Raw genomic sequence first — 19,626 nt, 5'->3', positions numbered from 1 at the left:
CTGGGGTTTTCTGTAAAGAGGGCTTCATAAGTCAAGTCTGATTTGAGTCTTGTCAGTCTCCAAAGCCAGACAGTTAAAATGCAACATCAGATAATAATATACAATTTTCAAAAAATTTAAAAGCATGGCTCTCAGACAAATATGAAATGAAGATGCATAAAGATCTCATTAACTCATTAATTAATGAGGAACCAGTAAGATGGTAAGGCCGGGACAAGAGAGAATTCGAGGAATGGAGACTTACGTGGTCAGCAGTTTCTCAAAGGCCTGCTGAAATGAACAAAACTGTTTAACGTCCTCAAAGTAACGAACCATAACCTCTGAGGTTGTGTTTTCTACTTAAGAGAAATGATCTCTACTAGTCCAAAGTCTACCAGTTAACATACAACTTCACAGTGAAGCAACAAACATTTAGCCTCCATTTAAGGACCACATATAATGCTTACGCCACTGTGCTTAGCATTTTACATGTGCCCCATCTCATTTTATTCTCAGAATTATTGCCTATGAGGTAGATGCTGTTATTACATACATTTATTTATTTATTTATTTATTTATTGAGATTTTATTTATTTGTCAGAGAAAGAGAGAGAGAGCACAAGCGGGGGAGCAGCAGGCAGAGGGAGAAGCAGGCTCCCCACTGAGCAGGGAGCCCGATGCGGGGCTCGATCCCAGGACCCTGGGATCATGACCTGAGCCGAAGGCAGACGCTTCACCGACTGAGCCACCCAGGCGTCCCTATTACCTGTATTTAGAGGCTAGAACACCAAGAGATCAAGGAACATTCTTCAGGGTATAGACCAGCCAGTGATCAAGCAGTAATGTGAATCTGGTCTGTCTATATAGTCTTTCTCCTGGGACCAAAGATTTAACACATACAGTGTCCTAGAGGATGTTTGGATTCTACAAGATGAAGCACACATGAGCCCACTACAACCCTTCATCTTCTTCTCTTCCTCATCCATAAAGGGTAAATAGTGATAAAAGAAATCTCAAGTGCAACAGACATATGCTGTAAGATCAGAACTAAACTGCTAACCCTTACATTCTCGAGAATTTGTGTAGATTATTTACATAGCCTCCAACCAATTCACCAGCTTGTTTTTGGGTTGATGCAATTCATCAGATCCTCTATTACAAGTTAAACAAGTGGAGAATGGGAAATGGTCAGAGTAGTGAGTCTTCACCCAAAGGAAGCAATATCCTATATACTGTCTACATGGAAAACAATTATGTTAGGTAAAACACTATCAGCCGGGTTTGCTAAAAAGGAAAGAAAGATCTTTAAAATATGCATGGCATTCCTATAACATAGTAATGCTTTATATTCTTTTCAGAGAATTTGGGACATGGGGAGAAATCTAATGTACTGACAGTATATTTGTGGAAGACGTCTGCCTGACAAAATACCTGTCTAAAGAAAATGCTCTATTTAATTTTAAAACTTTAAAATCTTGAAGAAATTTTAGACATGATTAAATGAACTGTAGCAAATCATCTTAAATTTCTTGGATTTATATGCGTAAAACCTCAGAAATGTGAGGTGCTCCAAGTTTTATTACTAATTCAGCTTCAATTCTTGTAAAGATTACACCACTCAGCCAGTGGCTGAGAAGATTCAGAAAACTAATCAAACATTATTATATTACCTATTCTGAGTCTAGACAGTCTCCTCATCACACATACTCTGATACAACAGCTATTAAAGGAACTTTTGCAGATTACTTCTGTATCTCCATACCAGATAAAAACAAATTTACAAGTTCCCCAAATAAAAATGTATAAATGTGTTAATAGATCACATTTGCATTTATACTTGCTCTAAAAAATGAAAGTTATATAAAGTAGAAAAGTATTGCTTTTTATGCAATCAGCCTGTGTTGTTCAGTGTTCAGCTTCTTCAGTTTTCATGGATTATAAAATCTTTTAGGACAGAAGATAATCCTTACAAGACCACGGTATAATGTTTCTAGCTTTAAAGGTAGATGTAATTTTAATAATAACATACCACATTTAAGGCTCAATTAGGCACAGCTCTGGTTGCCTTTGATTTATTCATCAATGTGAGGAATCTGAAATTTTCTGAAGTCTAATTTTTGAACAAAAATAAGTCGTCTCTTTGCATTAAACCATCTGCTCTACATGATTACAGTGACTCATTTTTAGCATTGAAGCTTCCCTTTTGTGATTAAATTTCTTGTTCAACCAACTGAACTCTTTGAAAGGCATTTATTTCTGATAAAGTGCATCATTGTTAATAGAGTAGTGATACAATTATAATCAATCCAGATTCTTATTGGATAGTACCTTAATGAACTTACATAAATTTAGCATATTATTAATGCAAATTAATTTATTCATCACCAAAGAATGTGAAGATGGTACTCACGCAGGTTTAATTGTATGGGCATGCTTTTCATGGACAAAGGCACCAGCAAGACCTCCTGCTCCTGAGTTTAAATACTGGATTGAAAAGAAATTAAATTGTTTGAGCATATGACAAAACTAAACAATGAAATCATTTGACTTTTGTGTTATAAAACCAACTTTTGACCAGTTCAAAACATGTGATAATTTGAGCTTTTATAATAAAACAGAACTTTGCGTCACCTTATTATTCGAAGAAAAAATAAACATAGCATTTTTTTTTCAAAGATTTTATTTATTTATTTGACAGAGAGACACAGCAAGAGAGGGAACACAAGCAGGGGGAGTGGGAGAGGGAGAAGCAGACTTCCCACGGGGTAGGGAGCCCGATGCGGGGCTCGATCCCAGGATCCTGGGATCCTGACCTAAGCCGAAGGCACTTAATGCCTGAGCCACCCAGGCATCCCAGCATTATTAATTGAGAATAAATACCTATTACTTTTTTGGTCAAATTTTGCCCCAACTAACAGATAACAGTTCTAATGAAGTCTATCTAATTTTAAAGCTTATTCATTTCAATTATTTGTCACAAAAATATTTAAGTAATAAGAAAGTAGCATATTTTTAAAACACCTAAGTTAAAATAAAATTGGTTTCATTTCCATGACCCCTGTCTATTAAATTGTCTTCAGATGTCAATATCAAGTTGATTCCATAAGAATTATCTTTACATAGTAGAAATTTCACAACATACCAACAAAAAACTAAGAACCTAATCAATTTGAATTAAGTTCTAAGTGTGGAGTTCCCCCCCGTCCCCAAACCTCCTGACTTTTCTATAGCAGCCAGGTAAATAAAGGAGTAAGTACTCTACAGTGGATGAAAATACCTGATTTTAATTAATTTTTATACAATTGTATCATATGACTTTATAATTAACTAAAATCAGAAAAAGCAGTAATGAAAGAAATGGAGCAAAGTAACTCAAATGGTTAAAACTGGCCGCTGATCCAGTTTTTCATTTAGATCAATGTCGATGTGTGATAAAAGGATGTAACTTTATTAAGTAATTTGTACCTTATAGGAGCACCAGCAGGCAAAATCAACTCCCCAGTCATGTAAGTGGAGTTCAACATTTCCAACTGCATGTGCTAGATCAAAGCCAACAAAACAACCCTGGGGAAGAACAAAAGAACAAGTTTTAAATTTGCTTAATGATTAGAAATAGTAAGTATAAATATCTCTAAGAAAATCTTTGACAAACTGCTGTACTATAAATATAGTTTATCCTTTGGTGCAGTGGTTCACAATGTCTGAACCGCAAAACACTGGGCATTTCCAAGATCCTCTCAGGTCAAAATAGTTTTCATAATATGAAGACGTTCTTTGCCTTCCTCACTGTGTTGACATTTGCACTGATAAAACAAAAGCAGTTGTGGGAAAACTGCCGGCATGTTAGTACAAAGCAAGGCAGTGGCACCAAATCATACTAGCAGTCATGGCAGGTCAAAACCATTTAGTTTTGGGGGTTGGGAGGGACAACAAGTAGTTCCACTTAAAAATCTCCTTGAGAAAGCTGTAAAAATGATTAATTTCTTTAAATCTCAATGCCTTAATTCTCATATGTTTAAGGTTTAACATGGGAAGTATGCATAAAACATCTGAGCACATTCTGAAGATGGTTGCCTCAAAATAATGTACTCATGTAATTATTTGAGTTGCAAGCTGAACTAGCCACTTTTATTTCCCAGAGAACCATTTTTTGCATCAAAGAACAATTGAAAGACAAACAACAGTAACTCAGACTTGGGTGTTTGACAGACATTCTTCTGAAAATGAATGAAGTGAGTCTGTCAATTCAAGGAAAACCACTCATAATATTTGTTGCCAATGAAAAAAGTAGTTTCCAAGAGAAATTAGGATTTTGAAAATTTGTATCTGCTTTTATGAGTATGTCCATTTTCCAATATTTAAAGATATTTCTGATGAGTTTAGTAGTAATATATAATTTCAAAATATTATATAATGAAATAGGTAGATTACCAATATTTTTCAAACAACCAATGTTTGATGTTACAGATCAAGCATGGATAAAAGATATATTCAAAGTGTAAAACCAAACAATGGATTTTTTAAAATTTTATTTTATTATGTTAATCACCATACATTACATCATTAGTTTTTGATATAGTGTTCCATGATTCATTGTTTGCATATAACACCCAGTTCTCCATTCAATAGTGCCCTCTTTAATACCCATCACCAGGCTAACCCATCCCCCCCTCCCCTCACCTCTAGAACCCTCAGTTTGTTTCTCAGAGTCCATAGTCCCTCAGGGTTCATCTCCTCCTCTGATTTCCCCCTCTTCATTTTTCCCTTCCTACTATCTTCTTCTTTTTTTTTTTTTAACATATGTTATTTGTTTCAGAGGTACAGGTCTGTGATTCATCAGTCTTACACAATTCACACAATTCACAGCCCTCACCATAGCACAATGGATTTTAATGTAACAAAGTACAGAAAGGTCAGTAATTTGGTTTCACATTGCATACCACAACTTGTTAAATTCTGGAATATTCACAATAAACTGAAAAGCCAATAAATTACTTCCGTTTTTTCTGACTCTATCTGCATGAGGACTGATTTTCTTCATATGCTTCATGAAGAAAAAAAAAGAAGAGATTGAATACAGAAGCAGATAAAGAAAACCAGCTGTCTTCTATTAAGCCAAACAATAAAGAGATTTGCCAAATATACAACATTCTTTTTGTTTTAGAAAATATGGCTTTGTTTCCCTAACAGCATATTATTTACGTTAATATGTAATGTGTTTGTTATTGTTGCTCTAAAATAAGTAAGTGAATGAATGAATAAACGTATTTAATTACAAATACGGTAAATACAGATATAAACACAGTATCAAAACCTTTTTTAAGGTCCTCAGTGATTTTTAAGAGTGTAAAAGGTTTTCGTTACTAAAAAGTTTAAGAACCTCTGCTTTAGTGTATCCTACCAACCTGATGAAGTTAATAGCAGTTTTCAGTTATCACTAAACCCCAATCATGCCCATATTTAATTAACTCAAGTATACACAAGCTATGGTAAATTGCCCTAATGGTTCCTATTCTTTGTCTTTCCTTGCATCCATTTCCTTTGCTATGTAATTTTGCAGTTCTTCCCACTGTGGACAGGATACAATTCTCTGCCCCTGGGATTAGCCAGGTGACTTATTTTGACCAATGGAATATTAGCACATGTAATAGAAGCAGAGACTCCAAAGGACTTTGAGTGATTAGATTAGGCTTGCTCTCTCTCTCTTGCCCTCTGCCATCTCTGTAACAAGCACCTGCATAGCCAAGCTGCTGGCTCAGATGGAAGACGAAAGAAATGGGGATCAAAGTGACCCTCACATGAGCTCAGCTTGGATCAGCTACTCTCCCCACCTTTCCTTAGTTGGCCAGAGATGCATGAGTGAGTTCAGTCGAGACTAGCAGGATCTCTACGACTAAGTATTGCCTAGATCAACTGACACAAATATGACCCAATAAAAATGATGCTGTTTATGACTCTACACTATGTTCTCCCTATACACTGACTTGAGACCCTAATAGCCTCTTACTGTCTGACTCTAGTCTGTCTTATTTACCCGATTACATGATCCAAGTGTTTTGTATGTCTGCCTAGTAGAATTCACTGTTTCAGGAACTAAGCCTCTGTTTTCATTAAGTTCCCAGAAGGACAACCTGAAGCAATAAATTCTATTACCCAAATTATACCCAAGTATAAACTTTTCACTTTAATGTCTTATCATTAAAACCTTTAACTTTCTGTAAATCAAAATGTTAAAAGTTTTACTCCGAGAATATAGTGATCCATCCCATATTAAGACAATTTTGTACATAAACATGATTTTTTTAAAAAAAATCCCTGGTCATTAAATAGGGGTGATAGTTCATTTTGCAAAAACGTTTTACCTGTGAGCTTTTCTATTTTTAGCTTACTAAGTGGATAATTTTAATACCAAAATATAAGTGCATATTTAATAATTACATTTTCAAAACTTTAAATCTCCTGCATCTTTGAAGAAACACATCTATTGATTGAAATTTTTGAAGTAAATAATTGCAGAGGGACCAATTTTAGATTGTTCTAATACTTCTTAAAAATAACTAACCTCAAACTGCTATTACAGGTACTTTCCCTGAACAGAGGGATGCAAACTATGACCTGTTTTTAATAAATAAAGTTGTATTTGAACAAAACTAATCTCATTTGTTTAAATATTGTCTATGACAACTTTTGCAAGCAGAATTGAGTAGTTTCAACAGAGACCATATGGGTCACAAAATCAGAAATACTTACTATCTTGCCCATTACAGAAAAGATTTGCTAACCCCTAAACTATAGCATTAGTCTCATAAAGCTCAATATGTTGAAGAGTCAAGAGAAACCTTACTCATTATAATGTGTCCATAACTAGTATTTCATAGAAGAAAAAGTTCTTACCAGTACTATATATCTGATTTTTTTTGTTCTGTTTTGTTTTTTGCAGGGGGAGATGAATTCATACTTTGCTTCTCACAGAAAAAAAATGAGCAATACATGTCATAAAAATATGACAAATCCTCCATGCTAACGTAAGTTTTGAGGATGATAGAAAAGAAATACAATTAATCTCTATCCAGATTTAGGGATGATCAAAATCTGAGTTTGCAGACTACTGTTTAGGTTCAGTAAACACACACATACACACAGATTTGTTCGTTTGTATTTTAAGATACATTTTAACACTGAAATTCAATTTGGAAAAAAAAATAAAGGTTCTGAGTTTAAAATCCTCTTTTTTTCTTGCCAACATTTCTAATGAAGGCAATGATGTTTGTTTGTTTCGTGAAACAATATTTACAACTCAATTTTTTCTTTATCTGTTTTTAAAACTCAACTTAGAAAAATTATGGAATAGAAAAGGTAGCATTTTTATTATCAATTATTTATAAAGAATGGTGCGATGAAGAAACCATGAAACTTCAACATACCATATCCTATTATTAGAAGTCCTGTAGTTACATCTGTGGTACTGCATAAAAAAATCACTTGAGGCTCTTACAATATGTTTTAATGTATGTACAATTCTTTCCCCATGGATGGCAGAAACATAAATTATTAAAATGTAACGGTTTGAGGAAAGGGCCAGAAGATACAAACTTGAATGTGATCACCACAAAGTGATTTTACAAAAGTTTCACTAGATGGCAGCATCTTAAAAAGAAAAGAAAAGCTAACACTTCTCCAAAACCTCTCTACAGTCATCCAGTTAATATTTTCATTATTTTACCTCTTAAGAGTAGGTAGAAAAACAATATGAATAGGTGAAAACAGAAACTCCACATCTGAGTGTCTACTTTATGCAATTTTTAAAGTAAAAATCAAATATTTTTCAATAGATTTATATTGAAATTATCCACAAGAACTCACAATCATATTGACACAACCACATACAAGCACAGCAGTGGTCCGCCACCAGGTCACCTCACTTTGTAGTCAATCCCCAGACCACTACGGTAATCTTCTAACCATTCTGAATACTTCCAGCCTTGCCTTCCTCCAATGAGCTTGCTAAATCACACTTGAGTGTAAGGCTTGTGTCCCTTCGGAGAACCCCCATTAGCTTCAGAATGTAACTGACTTTCCTTAGTATGGCTTTTAAAGACCTTTATGACCTGGTCCTTTCTAGTTTTCATGTGTCAGGTGCCCCTTACCTACCTCCCTCTATTTGCAAAAACCTTTCTCTGTCTCGGGGTACTCTTTCCCTCCTCACTTTGCATAGGTAGCTCAGGTTTTGATAGTAAGATAACTTCTATGAAAGATTCTTTTGTCAAACTCTCTCTTCTATCTCATCGCCTTATTTGCATAGATCTCTTGTAGCAATTTTCCAATCTTATTGTCTTCTACTTTTGCATAATATCAACTTAAATAATTATTGAAATAAGTAAATGAGTAAAAGAGTCATACAATTGTCAATAAATATTCTCTAAACTGATACTAAGTTTTAAAGTATTAATTGAGTCCCTTTGTTCCTGTTGCAATTTTATGGTACAAGCAATTTATTCAGACTTGGCATCTTTTAAAATGAAATTTCTTGGGTAATTAATAGTTAAAAATATATTCAAAATCCCTCTCAATAAAAACAAGGAATATCATGTGTTTTTTTCCTTGCCATCTTAATTAGCACAATACTACCATTTTTCTAACCAGTGGAATAATATGCACAGGGGCTGTGCATATTCTTCTATTTCAATAGATTTTTATTAAATCTCAGGATTTCCAGGTGAAGGGGTAGCTTACTGTCTCTCAAGTTTGATTCATTGTTTATTTATTAAAATGAAACACAGAATAATACAGATTAATTTTTCCTGATAACTTTATTGATTCATTCAGACAGACTGACTTTAGACTGATATTATTAGTTTGTTTCTTCTTCACCAAAAAATCCTATAAATTATGAAGACCACCAATAAGTAGCAGATTTGTGAAAAGGGTAATTATCAAAATAAGATATTTGTAGGTATACACAGAGTTGATAGTCAGCAGGTATGCATTGGTAAGCTCATATAATTGTTAAAGTAATAAAATACTTAAGGTAATAAAGAACACTTGTCCTGAGCCACTTGAGTAATCACCTATGGTTGTAGGTCCCATGATTCCTGGGAGCTACCTGCAGGAGGTGCTTGCTAGCCAGCCTGTGGCCATTCACACATACCAGTCTCTGTGTGTTCCCTGTATAGTGCATGTCCAAACACCAGTGGATGCCCTTGGCAGTGGCACTGGCATCATGGTGGGTAAATTACAGATGCCTCTAAGTACCTCGAGGCTAGTAATGTATACTAGTAAGGAGAATGTGACCTCGCCATGGCTGTTTGTGGGAACTACAGCTTTCACACCATACAAATCAAGTCTTTAAACATTGTTCAATATCATTCCTGGTTTGGTATAAGACTCATAGGAAACAAAGAACTGCAGTGCTATAAATTTGGACAATATTACCTTGAAAAGAAAAACTGATGGGAAACTTTGAGGCAAGTGAACAGACAAAAAAGTTACGGGAGCATATGTGAGTGAGAACGTATGTGTGTTTGTGTGTGTGTTGGTCAACCCTATATAGACAATAAGAACAAACGGTGGATTAACTAGGGAGGAAGGTGGGAATGAAGAGGAAGATGAAAGCTGGTAGGTTTTCCTGACATAGTTTTAAAGCACTTAATTTTCCAAAATTCATTCAAGTGCTGTGATTCAAAAGCATACACAGATGCTAAATTAAAATAATCATAATACTAATACTCAGTAAAGATCTCTGCAGGAGGTCCCTCACTATCTCTGTAAATATTTCAGAGTAAATTTTTATTCTGAAAGTCTTTCATTCAGCCTAAATTTACTAGGCTCTTCAAGTATCCTTCACATTTCTTTTCATATGAAAGAGTTTGGAACATGTGTCCCCGGATTGTGCCACTTTGGCATGTTTGCCATTTTGAGCCAAAGGCAATCAAGACTCTGCAAACTTAAGAGAAATTTTTACTCCACTCTTAACTACCTAGGAGAATCTAAATTGGGGGTCTTTCTCAGAATAGGAGTTATTACCAGAGATAAATTTTATCTGAATGACCCATCTGTATGTCAGGGCAAACATTTAAATATCATCAAACATCGGTTCTTCATAATGTGCTGTGAATTGCCTCCTCCCCTTTGAAGCACCAGGCCTCTATCCTGTTCCTCAGCTGTGGATGGCATATATACCTTACTTTTCTCTTTGAACCTCTCATGCATGCTGGGTTCCCGTAAGCACAAAATCAAATTTGATTTTCTCCTGTTAACCTGTCTCGTGTTAACTTAATTGTTAGACCAGCCAGAAGAATCTTTGAGGGTAAAGGAAATTTTTCCTCTCCAACAGTACCTATTATTAGTCACATTTGTGTCAAGTGCTATTGTAGAAACTTAGATTCATCCTTCTAGCTGGACTTTTTTTTTTTTTAAAGATTTTATTTATTTATTTGAGAGAGAGGATGAGAGGAGAGAGAGAGCACATGAGAGGGGGGAGGGTCAGAGGGAGAAGCAGACTCCCCGCCGAGCAGGGAGCCTGATGCGGGACTCGATCCCGGGACTCCAGGATCATGACCCAAGCCGAAGGCAGTCGCTTAACCAACTGAGCCACCCAGGCGCCCCTAGCTGGACTTCTTAAAGTAGATATTGATGCAACTGACAAATCTGGAGATGAGAAATAGGAGGTGGGGAACATGGGAGCACTTTGTTAATGAAATTTAAGAATGATGTGTGAGTTAAGAAGGTATGAGACAGAGCCAACAGCTTTGTGGAGAAGAGTAAAGGATTTAGGAGAGAGAAAAGGCAGAAAGATCTTGTGACTCCAGAGTGTTGTGTTATTTGCAGGTGAAAATGTCTTCCTATAATAGAGTGTGCTTTCAAGAGTAAATTTCAGCTATTTCTTTTACCAGGAAAAAAAAAAACAAAACAGTGACTGTCATCTCTATTTATTGTCAGAAGCAAGTATAAAACTGAAGGGAAAAAATACGACAAACTGAGTAGTACTGTTCTCTTCTGGAGTCTTTCTCCATATGGCAAGGACCTCACACAAAATAGTTTGATTTATTTCAGATACCCAAGATGGGAAAAACAGCTCAAGGTAATTTTTCAAGCTTAATTTAGTTCATTTAATATTTAATGATTTAATGGAGCAGTCTGCATGTCCTAAGTGTGTCAAAGAATAGAAATGGAATTTGATAAAGAACTCAAAATTTACATGTTTTGATTTTTAGAATACCTATCCATTATAAATAACTCCTCCATAATTTTCTAATTCTATTTCAGTGGGGATACAGTTGTGCTTTTTATGCAGTATGTAATCCATAAAGTTAGCCTAATCCATTCTTGCTGATGTGCACACACTTATTCATTCACTGGCCAAACAGGTATGTATTTAAAGATAAGTGATTATGTGCAAAGCACTAGCATGTGTCTGTGAAGTTTATAGGGTCCACCCTCAATAAGTCATTGAGCACTCTGCTGACATAAGCTTCCTAAATTTGAGACTTAAGAAAGGCATAGAAATAATTATAAGACAGTGCAAAAGGTGGCCAATAATACATTTTCCATCATGCTATGAAAATACAACAGAAAGACAGATTTAGCCTGACACGGAGGAGCAAGAAAATCTTGACATGAAGGTCAAGGACTGCACACTCATTTTTCTACAGGAGTTAGTCAAGAAGTATATGAATTGGGCCTATAAGAATTACTTCACTTTACCCTGTCTTGTAATAAAGCATGAGTCTATGTGCCAGCCATCACTGCTTCAGTGCCAGATACAGATGGGAGTCGTGCTGAAGAGCTCAAATCCCATTAAATGGGCAGTGTTGTTAGCCAGCCTCTCATTCTACATGCCTCTCATGCCACTCATTCTACAGGAATGATGATCCAGTATTGTCAACCTTCTCATTTTTCAGGAGATATGTGAAACTAGGAATTTTTATATAAAACCTCTTTACTGGGCACCTGGGTGGCTCAGTTGGTTGGGCGACTGCCTTCGGCTCAGGTCATGATCCTGGAGTCCCGGATCGAGTCCTGCATCGGGCTCCCTGCTCAGCGGGGAGTCTGCTTCTCCCTCTCCCGCTCCCCCCTCTTGTGCTCTCTCACTCTCTCTCTCTCTCAAATAAATAAACAAAATCTTTAAAAAAAACCTCTTTACTTTTCATTGTTGGCATGTGATAATTGTATTTTTAAATATACCATGTTTGCAAATAGAAAGAGGGCTAGACAAAGCAAATCTCTAGAACAGGTTGTAACCTGTTGTCCTGTTACAAAGTGAATTTAAAGCAACTCTTTAATTTATCCATCACAAGGTAATAATACCTATATTGAGAGTGCCCCATTTAGATGTGAAATCAAAGTACAATTCTTCATATGTTCTAGTGATTACTATGTCAATTTACATGGCAAATTTCTCAACCAGATTTACTTATATATTTAAATTTACATACATACTTAACTTGATAACATTGCAAAGGAGTCTATAGGATAATTCTTGAAGACATCATTTTTAAATTGCTTCTCTTCAAGTTTATTTTTATAGACAATATGACAGTAATCTTATTTGTTCGCCACCTTACTTAAGATAGATTATTTGCTAAGAAAATCGACATTTTCTCTTGACCTCAACTGAAGTTTGATATTCCTAATCTTGTTTGCATAACTAATTTTACTGATTACAGAAGAGAATCATGAAAGAGGACATTAAGAGAAATCTCACATTTTATTTGGGATTTTTTTTTTTCTTTTTCTGCTTAAGGATATTTTGAAATTCCACTTTCACTGCCATGAGGCACAAAACTGCCTTTCCATTCTTACAGTGGTTAGTGAATAAATTAGAATTAGTCTATATATGTCATGTTGGAACACTTTCATTTTTTCAGTTTAACAAAGACTTACATTACCCTTCTTTGGCTAATCAAGTAGTATGAAAAATAGGATATTGGAGAAAGTAGCCTGGGTCTTAAGACAACCAAAATATTTCAAAATGCATATCATCTACCAAAACAAAACAAAACAAAACAAAACAAAAACAACCTAAGTATAATATTTAGTTTGGGGGAGGGGCGTAGGTTTGGACGAAGCTATATCTGGAGAAATAGTTATGTACCTGATGAGACTGGTTAGAGAAGCAACAATCATGACTGGCAACGGGGAGGCTTGCTTTTGCCAGATCTGTAATTCTAAAATAGCATCTTGAGTCCAAAATTCCTCTTTTAATAAGAATTAATCAGTCTTTCTTACGTGGTCCATCTAATGAAAAGCTTAAATTAAAACATCTGATGAAAACTTCTTAGGAACAGCTCAAAAGTTTTAGATTCTTGGGTACTGATCCTTACCAACGTATTTTGACTTAGTGATCCCAGGATGCAACCTGGATGAATTTAAGACTACAGATGAAGTTTACTGTATATTTTTTAATAGAATAATCCTTCATTATTCTCAAAGTAAAGGACATTTAGTTGATGGGACATTTCATGTAAATTCTAGGTCATTTTTTTCCCTTTTTTCTATCTCTGTGTCTATATCTACACCTATGGTCCTTCTTTTATCCTTGGATTCTATGAATAGCTAAATCTGGGTGAAACCACAGGAGCTCAGTATAGATGCTTAATTTCTTATGTTTATATGAAAACTGTCTTTAACATGACTGAGATAACAAAGTTGTATCAAATTTATTTCTATGAGAGGTCAGAAAAAAATATTTCATGTAGTATGAGATAAATCTGTTATCTGGTACACCCATGTTGAACTGTATCATGATAGAGATTTTCCAAATTCTTGCATAGTGACTGCAATTGCCTCTTTTAACTTCTGCCCACTTGTATCCCATTCCTACTGTAGGCAGAAAATTATTTAAAATTTAAAAAAATGCAGTATCTTCACTGTCTAAAAGCTTTCAATGGCTTTCTGTATGCCTTTAGGGAGAAGCTCAAGATGTATAATATAGCTTAGTAAGCCCTTCTTTACCTCTGTCTGCCTTATAGATTCATTTCTTGTCATGCATTTCCTGTCAAATTATACTAAAATATTTGCTTTCTTGTAATCCAGCCAATTTTTTAAAGCTGTCTAGAATGGCCCTATCACACAGCTAGGCACCTGGAGGGGATTTTACCTGGTTAACTCCTACCTAGAATTGGCTCAGGTCTCATCTTCTCTAAAAAGGTCACTTTGAGGGGCAGCTGGATGGCTCAGTCAGTTAAGCATCTGTCTTTGGCTCAGAACATGATCCCAGGGTCTTGGGATTGAGCCCCACATCAGGCTCCCTGCTCAGCAGGTAATCGGTTTCTCCCTCCCCCTCTCCCTCTGTGTGCTCACTCACTCACCCTCTTAAATAAATAAATAAATCTTTTTTTTTTTTAAAGGTCACTTTGACATTCCAGGCTAAATTAAGTGTTCTTATTTGGACCTCCATTATTATAATTTACTAAAATATTTACTGATAAAAAGAATGAATGAAAGACCCAAATGCATGTCATTATACTATAGAGGATAGACACACAATTCTTCTTAAGCACTAATGAGAAGATCCTTTTGGGTGAACTGGCAGTGACTTGAATAGAATAACTGTAGTCATTACAATTTCTAGTGAAGATTACTTAATATTGAACATTCCTTTTTGGAAAAGGTTATTTTTTATGTAAAAAAATCATACAACATGCCAATTTATATTATAGTTATATACAAACATATTTGGTACTAATTTTCCCCAGCTGATCCATTGCACAAATCCCACAAGTATTGTGGGCTTTTTAAATATTTTATTTATTTGAGAGAGAGAGAGAGAGCAGGAGCAGTGAGGAGGGGCAGAGGGGGAGGGAGAAGCAGCCCCTCCCGTCCCCCCACCGAGGAGGGAGAACCAGGACCCTGGGATCATGACCTGAGCTGAAGGCAGACGCTTATCCACTGAGCCACCCAGACGCCCCTTGTATTGTTGATATTATTCTATTGTAATTGTCCTTTACAGAATTGACTCCCAATCGCCAATACTAGAAACACCTCAGCCAAACTTTCTGTAGAATTTTGAGGCTTGATCAATCATTTATTTGTCTCCTACAATCACCTCAAAATTACTTTTAACAAGAATTTAGGCCTTCCCTAAAGATAAATGGATGGCTTGGTGAGGTGACCATTTATATGTGTTGTTTAGATACTTCAGATTTTACTAAATGATGTTAAATTACAATGTCTTTTTTCTTTTATAATGATGTCTTTACTTATATTCCTTCTTTTGTCTTACATTATTCTGGATCCAGAATTAATTTCTTTTTATTCAAATTGTTGGGGCTATAATTGTGATTATTACTTGTTAATAATTTAGGCAGCTTATGGTTGGGTCTAAGAGATGCTTGTACTCATACTCAGTGGAGAGTTTGCAAAATTTAGTCTTTTTTTAGACATCATTTGCATTTCAATGTTCAGTAGGCTAAAAGAAAACTAACATGCCAGCATGCATATAGGTACAGTAAAATAGTGTAAAAAATGTGATAAATAAGGGGATCACTCATTCATTGATTCAACCAATATTTGTCACTCACTGTCTGCTGGGCCCCACAAGTTCCAGTATGTTGTAGGCCTTTTTATATGGCATTGAAGAAGGAAGGTGGAGTATAACCAGTCGGCACTGAGTTCTTTTAGGGATAAGGTTATTAAAATTTTTATTAGTCCATTACCCAACTTTTTAAAAGTTCAATCTAATATCTCAAGTCTTGGCCATGCTGTTCAGATTATTGGTTGTTGTTTTGTTTTTTTAATTTTCTAATACAGAAGTGTCCAGTGAGTGTCTTTAGTTTACAATTCTGAATGTTTCACTTTCTGCCTAAGGATCCATTAGTTCTTTTTCTGGTAGATTGGATATTCCAATATGTCTTTTTCTCATATATTGATAATTGCTAACATTTACTGATTACTTACAATGCACTAAATACTAAAGTGTTTTAGGAATAGTATCTTGTTTAATTCTCCTAGGAAATAGGCACTCTTACCTTCCCCAGTAATATTGGTGGAGAAATGAAGTCACATCGGTAAGTGAATTAAGCCCGTCAAAGTACGCTAGAAAGGGAGGGAGGGACATGGGCTCTAGACCAGGTCTGACTCTGTCTCCACTATCTGAACTTTTTATTAATGCAAATGCTACACTGCATCTCAGAATAAGTAACCTACTCCATCAGCAAGACAAAACATCTGAGTTCCAGGTGTGGCAAAACTAATAGCTATTATTCTTGAGTGCACAAATATACTTCATTTCCCAGAAATGTCCCTGTGTTAGTCAATGGAATATGAGTGGAACTATTTTGCCATGGTTAAGTTAATGCTTTTAAGAAGTTAGTATGCCCCTTCACATCCTTTTATCCCGTTCCTTTGGCTGAATCAGACAAAGGATCCAGGGTATGAAAGCCATAGGACACAATCCTGAGTCACTGGAAACCTGGATCATTTCATGGGAGAAAACTGATTCCCAGCAGCTGCATGAACAATAAATAAACATCTATCACAGTGAAAGCATTTATGGCTTTATTTAGGAGTTACCAAGACCTAGGCTACCTAATACACCAAGAGTTTCCACTGAAAATAATTTCTATTTGTTACCTATTTCTTATCTTAATCCAAGTTGAGAAATTATAATTTATGGGGAATCTATTCATTTCTCCAGATGATCCAGAGATTTTTCCCTTTATTCTCTCACTTTACATTTCATTATGCTGTCTAATCAATTTCCTGTGAATCATTTTCAAATGCTTTGTGAAATGAGGTAGACAATAAAATATAAAGCAAGGAAGAAATAAAGGAAGAAGGGAAGAAAAAAGGGGAAAAAATGAAAAGTTAGGAAAGGATGGAAGAGGAAAGAGGAAATAAGTTAGAAACAATGATGCCCCACGGGGGTGAAAATGGGAAGTGTAAAAAATACTGTGGGTTGTTAACCAAACCCTTCTTCTTAGCCTGTCTCTACTATAATACCATAAAGGTTAAAAATTTCTTTACTCATGCTCTTTTGAAGCTACCACTTCAGAAGGCAATGAATCATAAGCAGGAATCTGCTAGCTTTTTCTGGGAATAATTTTGCACTTTGGATGAAAGGGACAGATGAAGCTGCACTGCTACTTCTCCCTCCTTCCTTCTCTCTGCCTTAAATAGAATTGTGATATCTGGACTTGGGACAACTGTCTTGTGACCACGATGTGAGAAGCCTAAGAAAAAACCAAGAGAACCCTGGAGATGCCACGCAGACATTACTCAACTGCTTAGTGCATCCCAGCAGTCTCCTAACTCAAATCTTCCACGGTGAGAAAAAGAAATCCCTAATTTTTGGCTAATTTCTCACTGGAATTTTGTTTTAAAACTTAAAAAACTTCATAACTGATTCAGGACTATTAAAGACCAAACCTGAGAAAGTGGAATTAAGAAGTGACTGGTTGAAAAGGCAAAGAAGAGGAGAGTGTCAGAATTGAGTCTAAAGGTCCAGAAGGGTGGTGGCATGAAACATTAGGGTCATTTTAGGGGGAGACAAAACTAGAGCATACTGATTTCAGAGTGGACGTAGGATTTCCAGGTGTAATAGGGAGATGAGCATAAATTACCGTTTCTGAGTGTGGGAGTACCCTGTAGCTTTCACTTGGCAATGAGAGTGGAATCATGGCAGTGGTTAAAATCTCTAGGGATAGTAATTCAAAAGACAATGAGGAGCAACTATATTCAGTGGGTGTAGAAAAGAAGAAATGGTTAGTAGAAACAAGTAATAGAATATGAAAAATTTAGAAATATGTAAGTGAGGCAGAGTTCTGCAATAGTGGTTGGCCAATAATATAAAATAAAGTAAATGGCTTCAAAGACAAAAAATGAAAATGTATCTTCAAACTGACATCTCTTTTCATATGCTGGCCTTCCCTTATAACCTGATGCTACGTTTAATTTTCATCAGCCTGCCCCACTTGTCACAGTCTCGGGCCTTCTCATTTAAGAAAAGCCTCAGCATCTGAAACTCATTACATGAATCAAAACTGTTCTTTTGATTAACTAATTTTTCTTTTTAGATGATCACTGGAAATCTTGTATTTCTTCTGTGCTTCAAAATCCATTTCTATACCACCTATAGCCAAATAACGACAGACACAAAACCAAATGCAAATTGGGCAAGACACTTGCACAAGCATTTCTTAAAACACTCAGAAGGCAAGAACACATTTGAAAGATCCCAACCTCCTCAACAGTCAGGGAAGTGCAAATTAAAACTACTATGCATTACCATTACAAACTAATCAGATTGGCTATCGGTGAGGACATGGAGCAACAGATACTCTCATACATGCTGATGGGAGTATATACCAAATTGGTACAACCCTTTGGAAAGTTGGTATTACTGATTAGGATTAAACATATGTATACCTTATTTCCAAGATTTCCAATCCTAAGTATATATGTAACAGAAATCAGTGTGAATGCTTACCTAAAAAAAATGTCTGAGGATGTTGAGAGTAGCATTTACTGCAATAGCCCTCAAATGGAAATAAACCCCAAAATCTATCCTGATTAGAATGGAAAACAAAAATAAATTGTGATCTATTTCATACACTGAAACAATACACTGAAATGAAAAGAAAAACAAAACCACGGCTACCAAAACCCCCCACAAAACTACTGCTACATACTGCATGAAAGAATCTCAGAAACATAATAGTGAGCCAGTAAGACAGATACAAAAGAGTACATATTAACACTTTTATAGATGGACAAAGTTAATATATATGGTTAGAGGTCAGGAGTGGTACCTTTGGAAGGAAGGTAACAGTATCTGAGAGAAGGCACAGTTGAGGATTCTGAGCAGCATCAATGTTCTAGAAGTTTCTTGATGTGGGTGATGGCTATAGGGTTCAAAATAATTCACCAAGCCACTTATTTATGATTTGTGCTCTTTTTGGTATACATGCATTTCTTTACTTAATATTTTTTTCAAAATTCTTGTCCCCACTTCCCTTTCACATGATTATGAAATAAAAACTATTCTTATTGACTTTCCTTGCTCCATCTCAGTATCATTTTGGTTCATGCCATACCTCATTTCCAGAAACTTTCCTTTTTCTTTTTCTATCTTATTTAGCCATTTCTAACAGTGATTTTTTTATGCCTTTTTTTCCTAGAATTTCCTAACTCTTTTTTGATTGACACCTTTAATTTTCTCTGCCTTTCTCTTCAGCTTTATCTTCATAGACCACCCAAGAGAGCTATGTGAGTCTAAATTTTAAATTCTCTCAACCTTCCATTGGGAATGGGAGAAATTGTCTAGCAAGAGTATAAATGAGTGTTAAAATAATTTTGATAATGGATAAATTGACGTCTACTCAATCACCATTTCACTCCCATAGTATCCGTCACTTCCATGCAGTTACATTGAGATGGAACTGCTCATTCCTACCTTCATTTGACTGAAAGCTCAATGAGAGTTTCACATGGTAGGCATTTATTACACTTTTTAAGTAAAAGAAAGCCTGCAAAATACTGAGAGAATGTTTTAGCAAAGTAGTTAAGAATGAGAATTACATATAGCACCTAAGTAAACAAATTTATTTTGTTTTTCAATTGGAAATAAAATGTATATCTGAGCCACTTTCCATAGTTTTGTATTTGTTGAGGACAGTAAAAGGTGTGAGGGATCCTTCACTATAACAG

At 35.5% G+C, this 19,626-nt stretch overlaps 1 protein-coding gene across 1 annotated transcript in view; it reads right to left on the bottom strand.

The window, feature by feature from the left end:
* Nucleotides 1-2,385: 2,385 nt before the first annotated feature.
* The window catches only part of KYNU (kynureninase), a 71,831-nt gene continuing 54,590 nt past the window's right edge, over nucleotides 2,386-19,626 (bottom strand). The window contains exons 9-10 of the mRNA XM_021695871.1: nucleotides 3,445-3,543; nucleotides 2,386-2,463 (exon numbers count right to left, since the gene is read on the bottom strand). Coding sequence (XP_021551546.1) covers nucleotides 2,386-2,463; nucleotides 3,445-3,543 — 177 coding nt within the window. The remainder of the gene's footprint in view (nucleotides 2,464-3,444; nucleotides 3,544-19,626) is intronic.

This window comes from Neomonachus schauinslandi, chromosome 3 (genome assembly GCF_002201575.2).
Source record: "Neomonachus schauinslandi chromosome 3, ASM220157v2, whole genome shotgun sequence".
Taxonomy (NCBI): domain Eukaryota; kingdom Metazoa; phylum Chordata; class Mammalia; order Carnivora; family Phocidae; genus Neomonachus; species Neomonachus schauinslandi.
Note: the sequence above shows the minus strand (reverse complement) of the source record. Positions and strands in the feature narration are given on the sequence as shown.